Source organism: Galeopterus variegatus, unplaced genomic scaffold, assembly GCF_000696425.1.
Source record: "Galeopterus variegatus unplaced genomic scaffold, G_variegatus-3.0.2 Scaffold8320, whole genome shotgun sequence".
NCBI classification, from domain to species: Eukaryota; Metazoa; Chordata; class Mammalia; order Dermoptera; family Cynocephalidae; genus Galeopterus; species Galeopterus variegatus.
This window is the reverse complement of record NW_007734431.1, coordinates 38842-49443: the sequence shown is the minus strand read 5'-3', so window position 1 is coordinate 49443 and position 10602 is coordinate 38842. Positions and strand designations below refer to the sequence as shown.

Genomic DNA, 10602 nt, shown 5'->3' with positions numbered 1-10602 from the left:
CCTCCAGACCAATCTTGGCACAACTGGCCACTGCCTCCTCTTGCCCCATTATACCTGGCTGTAGCACTTATAATTCCTTATGACACCTACCAACTTACATGACTGTCACCCCCACTGCACTGTAGGCCCTTCAAGGATAGCATCCAGTCCTATGCATCTTTGATTCACTGATGCTTAGAAAAATGTCTGGCTATGGGCTCAATAAATGTTTGTTGAATTAATAAATGAGCAGACACATGAACATGACTGAACTGTAATTATCTGGGGTAAGACCTTTCTCTAACTGCCCCACCATCAGGAATATGTGAACTTATAATACATTCCTTGTATTTTCACCACTTGAATGTATATTTCATTATTTATCCGACACTTGCAGATATTTTCAACTATATTGAATGAGAATCTATTAAACCACTTCATACCTGAGATTAGAGACTGCAGAAATGACGGCAGGAGGAAGAACCTAAAGCAACCAATGGCCTGAGAAGAAACTAGAATTTAATCTCCATGCCATGGGAGTTTATGTTGCTCAGCACCCTCCCCAAATGGGGGTTAAAATAGTTATTAAAGGGCCGGCCCGGTGGTGCACTCGGTAGAGTGCGGCGCTTGGGAGCGCAGCAGCACTCCCGCCGAGGGTTCGGATCCCATGTAGAGACCGGTCCGCTCACTGGTTGAGCGCGGTGCGGGCGCGACACCAAGGGTTGCGATCCCGTTGCCAGTCGCGACACCAAGGGTTGCGATCCCGTTACCGGTCACGAAAAAAGACAAAAGGGAAAAAAAATAGTTATTAAAGTATACATATCAACTCTTAGGCTTTAAAATAAAAATAAAATGATTGAAAAATAAAATGACTTATTTGGAAATAGAAATGACTTTAAAATACAAATAGAAATTATTTAAAGGGCCCATCCTGACTTGCAAACTGCTCTGGAAAAAATATCGAGCTGATCAGCATCCTGATGATGCTGCCTCAAGGACCCAGAACAATGACTGACACAAGCTCAGACACGAGGGGCCCTCCAGCCAGAAGGCAGGGTTATGAAGCCACATATGCACTTCAGTCCTGGTCCCCTCTACTCCCTGGGTGGGTGGAAGAGAAGACTTCCTTGCAGTCTCAAGCTCTGAGATGGGACAGTGGGTGCTCCATAGGCCAAGGGTGACCTGCACTGGTGTCAGAGGAGGGTGGAGGATATTGTCATGGTTAAGAGCAGGGAGTGGGTTCCAATCTCAGCCCTGCCCCTTCCTGGCTAATAATCTTGCTTCTCAGCCTGCGGCCTTCTGTGAAACGGGGAATGATACTGCCTACCTCAGTGAAATATAAGGAAGAATGAACAGAGGCCTATATAGTGCTTAGCACACGGGTAATACCTGCACACAGGTGCTCAACAAACAGCATCCGTCATTATTAGGGGGTAGGTAAAAAGCAACCCAGGAACGTAAACAAAACATGCCGAGGTGTACACTGGGGCTGAAAGTCACCAAGATGGTCTAAGACAATGGCTTTCAACCCTGACTGCACATCAGAAGCAGCTAGGGAGCCTTTAAAATGCCAGTGCCAGCCTCTTTACACCCATGTAATCCTAATCAGTGAGGGGCAGGGCCCAGGCATTTTTTAAAGCTCCCTCAGAGGATTCTAATGGGTAGCCAGGGCTGAGAACCACTGTCCCCTGCCGAAGTTAAATAGAGTTGGAGACAAACAATAAGTTACAAACAAACCTGCTAATAGTCCATCAAAAGTACATCCCCAAGCTCAAGAATTAAACTTGGTTTTAGAATTGAAAAAAAAATGGCCTTAAAATTGGAAACTTATCTATTTTCCAATCCAGAATATCGCATGCTAATAAAATACATCATAATTACTAAATTCTCAGAAAGCAACCACTCTGGAAAAGTCATAACAAAGCTCAGATGTTTATTAAGAATTAAAAATACTGTAAATAAGCCATACAGTTCATTTCACAGTAAACTAAACAAACCTCTTTTTTCTTTTACTTTTTGGGGTTTTTAAAATTTTTTATTTATTTTTAATTTTTTTTATTTTTTGAAGGGCAAGACAGCCATTAAAGAACAATACAGCTCAAAGGGAAAGGGACACAGCAAACAATGACAGAAATGCAGTGCACACGCCCCTCACTGACAGATGGGGTCGGCTCTGACAGCAAGCCCCTTCATGGCCATTGTGTTCAAACAGAAGGAATTGGCCTGCATTCCCAGGGAGACACCCCATTCCTCTGTGGACAGCTCGCACCGCACATTTCTTGGAGACCCAGTGACTCCCCTTTCTGGGATTCTAAACCTACTCATTATTTGGTGACAGGCCTGCAGCCACTGGGGACTGGAGGGCACAAGGGGACTCTGTTGGTTGTTGTGCTTTCACATTCAGAACCATCTGGATTCTTTGCATAGTTACCTTTGATATCACACTAGATGATTCTGGAATGGAAAAGACACTCACACCACAGCAGACCACCAGAGACAGTCAAGTAGCTGATCCTTTTAAAACAAAGACTGAGGGGCTTTTCTCCCTCCTGATTCAGAGCTGGCATCTACGAGGTGTAACCAGTTTAAAGTGGAAGACAAGTGAGAGATATCTCATGAAGACTTCGGCCAGAAGCATAAAAAAGAAGTAAAATTAATTTTCCTTAATGACAATGAGAAAGAAAAGTGCCCCTCCCCCCACTTTACTTGAAATCTGCCAGCCAGGCAGGGTTTTTTGAGGTTAATCTGCTTCTGTTAATCCTCAGTTGAAGCCATTATCATTTTTCTCTGACACTACAGACATCTCTTCTAAAAGCCATCTCTTATTCAAAGGGGCTGGGCCTTCAGGAAACCAAAAAAGCAGAAGCAGAGGACTTAACAAACCAACGGTGTGGTAATAATTGTAAATAAATTAACTGGGCACAAAAACACAATGCCTTGGTGTTCAGGTGGCATCAACTGCTATTTAAGAGGGGACTAGAAATAGGGGGGTCACATGGGAGAAAACAATACATTTTTTTGGTCATGAGAAATTGGACCTTAAATCTGCACCCTACACACACAATTCATTTAGACCTTTTCATGAATCTTTTCAACTTTCACAAACAACCTATCCAGATCATTTCTCAGGTCATCTAGCAAACCCTTGGCTGATTCCAGGTTGTTCTCATTGGTTTCTATTTTGACCGAGTATGCAACCAAACTGTCCACGGCAGTCCTGAGCATTTTCAAGTCCGATTCCACTTGGCTTACTGAGGATTTCAGGTTGTCTAGAGAAGAAAGTCTGTCCAGGAAGTCCTGAGGCAGATGAGGGGCGTGGGCCTGGTCCTGACTGAGCAGTGTGCGCACCTGCTCCTGCACCTTCTGGAGCGACTCCACAGTGCTGGGGAGCTCACCCATGCTTCTCTTTAGCTCCTCCACGTCGCTATAGAGCGCCAGCTGGGCCTCCCCCAGGCTCTGCACCGTGCTGGCCAGGCCATCTTTGTCTGCCTCCAAGGGGGACCCCAGGCTTTCCAGACGCCCCTGCAAGGCAGCCAGGCGCTGCTCATACTCCTGGCTCTTGGACAGGAGGGATTCCAAGCTCTCGGTCTGGCGTGCAGAAGCCTCCTGCACAAAATGGACTCCATCCTCTACATTTTGGAGTCTGGAATCCAATCCCTGACTCTTTTCCTGGAGTGCTTCTAAGGCGGTGGAGTGTTTGAAGACTCCGTCCTCCCCCAGCCTGTGGGAATCGGCCTTCAGCTGGCGTAGCTCGTCCTCAAGTCTGCTGATCTCCCCAGGTAGGCGGGAGGTGGACTCCTCGGCCTGGAGAAGCTTCTCGGTGAGGGCCTGCAGGGCAAGACGCTCCGTGTCGGCCGCTTCCTTAAATGCCTGCTGCTCCTGCTTGAGGTTCACCAGCTCCCGGACCTCTGTGTAGACGTCGGACTCCATGGTCTGGAGGGTGCTTCTCAGGGCCTCAATATCCCTCTCTCTGGACTTGGCAGAAGTTTGTAGTTCCTTCACAACTTCCTCCAAGGCTTTCATATCCTGCTTGTACCCCTTGGATTCTTCCAGAGAGGCGACCTTAGCCTTCACATCGTTTATTTCCTTCTGGCTCCTCTTCTGGACTTCGGTGAAAATGGCAATGTTGTCATTGATAGACTTGGTGAGCTCCGTCAGCCTTTCCTCCACTGTGTTCTCCAGGGACGTGAAGTCCCGCTCCCGGGCATCCTTCACCACGTGGATCCCATCCGAGAGGTCTTTGAGAATCTCATTCTGGAGTTTCTGCAGAACTTCACTGATCCGGTTGATCTCACTCTCTCCTTGCTTCACAGTCTTCTCTGTGAGATCTTGTTTATGTTGAGAGCTTCTCAAGATGGACTCAAAAGTCCCAAATGTGGCTTGCAGGGATTGTACCTGTAACCAAAATCCAGATGTTAACTACTGCTTAGAGCTGATGAGTTTAATTCCATACGGTAGCTTCCAGGTCCCCTCTCTTCCAGAATGGCGCAATTCTCCTTTGGAGAACCATCCTTCCCACACAGTCCATGTGGTTCTGGGTTCCAACCCAAGGGCCCCCTCCAAGTGCTCCAGGGATGGTTTATAACCCAGGCTTGATCAATCAACACTTCCCATCCCCCTGCTCCCACCCAGAACCACAGAGATTAGTCCAGGGATGGGCATGTGGCCTCAGGCACACAAGCAAGGCAATTCCAGGACTTCTGTTAAAACCACCACAAAAGTAAACCTCTTTTTCCACTGGGATTCTAGCTACAGGACGAGGAAAGCCTGGAGCTGCTGAGACCAGCACATAAGGAATGCCAGTCTAAGAATCAAGCCAGCACAAAGGGAAGCAGAACTGAGAGACAGCAAGATCAAGTTCTGAAGACATAATTTGACTCCCTCGATATAGCTGCACCTGAAATAATCTACTCTTGAACTTTTTAGTTTGAGCCAATAGATTCTCTCTCTCTCTTTAAGCCACTTTGGGCTGGATTTCTAGCTTGTACAATTGAAAGAGTCTCCCAAGTTCTCATAGGAAAAAAGCTAAGGCACCTAGGAGACCCTGGGCTGGGAGACAAAGGCAGAGTCTCTGCTCACCACTTCTAGCTATGTGGCCCTAAACAAGCCATTGTCCTCTGTGAACCTGTGTCCTCACCCACAAAATGTGAGCAGTGGACCAGATGGCCCCTTAGCACTCTCTGGCTTTGTGAACACATTATGATCTTGTTTGCCAGTACATATTCATTCTAAATAAATTCTACCCTAAACAAGGTCTGATCCGGGAGCTACCCAGGGGAGCTGGTTTCATATACTAAGCAGCTGTAGGGTATGATGATTCTGGTTTTGATCCTGATGTGGCATATGGTCACACCTATAACACTTTGTCACAAATTTGAAAAAAAAAAAAGAAAAGAAAGAAAAAATGAACTGGACTCTATTAAGCCCCTCGTTCTAACCACCAATTCACAAAAAACATGCAAGAGAGAAACATGCCATGAGAATGCTACCAGCCAAATCCACAAAGTGGAAAATTCTACAGGACAAATGACCATGATCTTCAACAACTAAATGGCATTTTAAAAGGGGGAAAGACAGGAAACTATCATAGATTAAAAGAAATTTAACAAATTTTTCAATCAAATATAATGTGTGAATATGAATCCTAATTCAAACAAACCACTGTTAAAAAGACATTCTGGGGGCATACATATCAAGTAAATCTGATCATGGACTGGGTATTAGATAATATTCAAGAATTATTAACTTTGTTAGGTGTGATATGCTGTGTTTTGTTAAAAGCAACTAGGAAAGGAGAAGAAAGGGAATGAAAGAAAAGGAACCCTTATCGGTTAGTAACAAACCCTGAAACACTTTGGGTGAACCCATATGTCAGTCAGGGATTCATTTAAAAATGAGTTCCTAGCTCACCATCTCCTGGGCCTGCCAAGGCAACACGGACTCCTCAGAAGGCCTAGAACTGAACTGCCAACATTTCCTGAATGCCTGGACCCACTTGTGCCTGAGGAATCTTCTGGCTTCAAGACAGGCCAGCCTCTCTGGCCATTCAGAAGACCTAGGACATTTTCCAATACCAAGAGCATGTGGAGAACAACAGAGACCAAGTGGGCACCCAGTACGGTAGTAGGGTAGAGCGGTTAGAGTCAGACTCCTCTAACTCTAGCCAAAAAAACTAGGGAGGGGTGGAATGGTAATGGAATGAAACAAGAATGGCAAAACATTGATAATTATTGAAACTGGGGGTTGTTATACTATTCTCTTCTTTTGTTTATGCTTTAACATTACCATGATAAGAAGTTAAAAAATAAAATAGCATGGGCTCTGGAGCCAGGCTGCTTAGGTTCAAACCCTAGCTTGATACTTCCCCACTGTGTGATCTTGGGCAAGCTATTTAGCCTGTCTATGCCTTAATTCCTCAGTTGTAGAATGGGAACAAAATCAGTACCTGACTCATTGGATTGTCTTTGTGAGGATTCAGTGAATTAACATATGTAAAGTGCTTAAATTGTGTCTAGCACATAGTAAATGCTCAATGAATGATAGCTATTATCTTCATTATTGTTTCATCTCTAGTGTGAAGTACCTCAGAAGTCTGGAGATTCTAGCAGCATCCTCAGCCCAATGCCAAGGGATAGGAGGATAAACTGAAAATAGGAATGTGAACAGGACACCCGGGCTCTAGTTCCAGCCCAACCAATCACGAAGAAGTCACATTCACTTTGCAAGTCCCAGGTTCCTCATCCAGTAATAAATAGGTCTCTAAACTCCCTTCTAGCTCCATCAGTCTATGATCTTAAGACAGATTAGAATAAGGCTCTCTGGGACTCCAGAACACTAAACAATTTCCCTGCCCAACCAAATACAACCTGAGTCATAAAGAACACTTGGAGAAGGTACTGGAGAGAGCTCACCTCTGAAACTGGGTTATTAAGTCACAATATCTGCCTTTTCTAAGCATCACACTCACAAAAGAAGTGTGAGTAGGTGAGTACAGTACCTGCATCACGTCAGGCGTTGATCTCGTTTTTCTGAATGAATCAAAGAATGAATGAATTCACAGCAAAGTCTGATGAAGACTGAGCTGGTCCATTTCCCTTCTGATGCCTGTTACCCCTAATCTGGGCTGGCTTTTAAGAATGGCTAGGAAGGGGACTAGATCGGAAATTATGGATAAAACCAAACCAACCAACCCCCAACCCTAAAAGAAGAACTCAGTATTCCCTTCTGAGGGTGATGTGAGTCGTTCATCTTTGCATTCATAGAACTCCTTATAATCAATATGCATTGTATATATCTGTTCCTCCAGCATATGAGGGATGCCCACTAAGTGGCGGGTGCCGGGCATGATGCCAGAAATAAAATAATAGCAAAGACAGGATCCCTACCCTTTAAGTAGCTCATAACCTAGTGGAGGAAGCGGGGGAGAACGGGTGTGAGGTGATGACTGGCATTCAACAGGACACTTACTGTGTACCAATAACCATGCAAAGTACTTCAGAGACATTATCTCATTACACCTTCATAATAATCTTATGAGTTGGTGGCTCCCATTGATCTCCATTTTATAAATGAGAAAACTCAGAAAGTGATAGAGTTGAATATCAAAATCCCAGAATGTATGATTTCAGAACCTGAGCAATTAACCACTATGTGATATGCTCAGGCAAAGGCATGTTCAAAGTGTAGAGTGCCTGGAAGACAGGCTGCCAACACCCGGACCCCTGACTCCTTGTCCAGAGAATCAAGATGAGAAAACAAAGAAATACTATCTATGACGAGAGAACTCACTCTTCCACAAATAGCTCCTAGTCTCAAACTGTCCCTAGCAGGCCTAAGCCTACTCCTACAATTGCCTGATGTCACCCTGGATCTGCCAGGGCAACACAGACCCTTCAGAGGACCTAGAACTGAACTGCCAACATCTTCTGAAGCCCTGGATCCACTTGTGCCTGCTGCATCTTCTGGGTTAGGCAGGCCCGCCTCTCTGCCGGTGCTATGGCCATTCAGAAGATCTGAGCCATTTTCCAATACCAAGAGCATCTGAAATACAAGACAGCAGTTGGGCACCCAATTCCAACTTCAATCCCAGTTCTGCCACTTATGGTGTGTGTGTGTGACCTTGAATGAGTAACACAACCTGTCCTGACACAGCTGCCCTATCTGTGAAATTTTGCTAACAAGTGGACAGCTGAGAGAACAGAAATCGTGGCTATAAAGCACTTAATAGAATGCCTGGCACACAGTGTACACTAATTTTGAGTAATAATACTGTAACTACATTTCCCTGCTAAGAACCAAACCCCACCTCCCACCAAGTCTCACAAAGGGGTCCCAACTTGGGTTGTCAAGAACCAATGACAAAGGCATTCCGGCTGTCAGAGAACCAATCACTACTGACTCTTCAATTCAAAAGAACTCACTGGCCACCCCAGAGATGAAGACAGAAGTGGCCACACACGGTGGCTAATTCTAACACTATTCTGGGCATGTTCTGAGTTCCAAGTCTATGAAACAAACATTTATTGAGCACCTACTATGTACTAGGCTAGACATGGGAAAGATAACAAAATAAACAGCACTCTGGTTAGGAGTTAGACTGTAATTTGAAACCTAGCCCTGCCACTTACTATGTGTGTAGTATCCCTGTAGCTACTTAGCCTCTCATGCTCCACATCGGCAAAAGGGGGTTAATAATAGTACTTACCATCTTGGGGTTGTGAGAGTCAAAAGAGATGATGCATTTTCACATGCTTAGCACAGTACCTGGCACATAATAAGTGCACAATAATTATGAGGCATGAAATAATACTTTGATTACACTACTAAATTAAAAGAAAGGTGCTTACTATTTCTACAGTTGTAGAGCCATGAGGATTCTTAAAAATCTCAATGTACCCTCCTTTCATGGTGTGAATGAGATAACTGAGCCCCAAAGAGGAAAGAGCTATGTAGATCACAGCTGTGCACAGGGTGGGAACCAGAAAGGAGTGACTAGAGGAGAAACATGGAGGAAGCATACAGAATAAAGCCCAATTTCTCCAACTTGGATTCAAGACCTCCTTCATTCTGGCCTCAGCTTCTAACCTCCCCTCTCACCATTTCCTAAAGGAAACATTACTCTGCCACCGGCAGGAAAGCCACCTCCTATCCCTCAAGCATACTCAGGACAGTCCCCCTGCCTGTGTGTTCTTCACATTCTCACTATGTATTGATCACCAACTAGATGGCTGGTACTTCTCCCGCCAACAGGATACAGGCCTAGGGAAATCCCACACCCTCCCTCTTCTGAACCTGCATAGGAGTTACCCTCAACTGACACCATCTTATGTGCTGCTTCACAAGTATGACTTGTGTCATTTGCTCCTTCGTACCCTCCACGGGGCCTACGCAGAGCCATGTGACTATCAGTCTTCGATAAATATTATGATTGATTAGTAAGTAGGTGGATGAAACAGAGGAAACAGAGGCTGATTATACTCCAGCAGTATGTCTATTTTTTAAGAATGGTTTGACATTCAGGAGAGGCAAAGCAGCACTACCTACTTAATTCCCTTAGAAAAGTCACCTCCCTTGGCCTGCAGCATTTAGCAGGCTGACTCATTCCAGTGGCTCTGCCAGTCTTAAGTAGAAATTCCTAGTCCTGCACACTCAACCAAAGTAGGGAGAAACTTGGCAGTACAGGCAGCATGCTGGGAAAAGGAAGCAGGTTCTGGGCTCAGAAGTGGCGGGATTTTTTGTTTCGGTCCTGCAACCAACTTTCATTGAGCAATGACGTTAGTGGAGGACAGAGGAGCGGGAAGAGGTTGCACTTAGTCTGGAAAAACCACAGAAGGGCAGAAGCTTACTAACTTTGCTGTGAGAGTTGGGTCCATCCGTACCTGAAATAGGCCCCTGTGGACTCTTGACTGGGCAGTGCCCTAGCCATTCCCATGCAGTCTGCCACTCACCAGCTGGAGTCTTTGCCAATTTACTTAATCTCTCTAAACCTCAATTTTCTGGCCTGGAAAATGGGGTCAAAACCGTTAGTTCCCCCTCCCTCCCAGGTTTGCTATAAGAATAAAATAATATGTGAATAAGCCCTCTAAACACCATATAAATGTGTCTAGAAGTAACACTCACCGGTGTGACCTAGTGTTTTTGGCCTTTCCTTCCTATAAAGCTGAAGTAACATTACTTCAAAGGCCCCCATAGACACAGTGGCCCAATAAAGGACAAGGGGCCTGAAGATAGATACTATTTCACTCGAACTTGAATAAGAACACTAGCTTTTCCTTTCCCAAGCTCCAGCTCTACTAAAACCTGGCTCCGATGTCTCCCACGAGCAGAGCTGAGGTGCGGCCTTGCCCGAGGCTTCCAGGGATGCCCTGGCTTCCCTTCCAACCTCCTTTTCAGACAACTCTGCCCATTCAGCGGTTCCTAATCCAAAAAGAATAGGCTCCCCGGAGCCTGCCGCCTTCCTTACAGGTCACCGCTAATGTCCTGTGACAGGCCCTTGGCCCACCCTCTCGGGCTGGCTTGGCCATCCTCGCAGCGGTCCATCCCTCGGGGCCAGTCCTCCGCGGCCATTAACAAAGACGGTCTGGGGACTACCTCGGAAGTAGGGGGCCGGGGGGGGGGGGGGGC

At 45.6% G+C, this 10602-nt stretch overlaps 1 protein-coding gene across 1 annotated transcript; it reads right to left on the bottom strand.

Moving 5' to 3' along the window:
* Window positions 1-1892: 1892 nt before the first annotated feature.
* Window positions 1893-6982, bottom strand: CKAP4 (cytoskeleton-associated protein 4). Its single transcript, XM_008592781.1, has 2 exons — window positions 6977-6982; window positions 1893-4374 (listed from the first exon to the last, which is right to left on the bottom strand). The coding sequence occupies exons 1-2, from the start codon at window positions 6980-6982 to the stop codon at window positions 3049-3051; spliced, it is 1332 nt and encodes a 443-aa protein (XP_008591003.1). The 3' UTR covers window positions 1893-3048.
* Between the last annotated feature and the right edge of the window lie 3620 nt (window positions 6983-10602).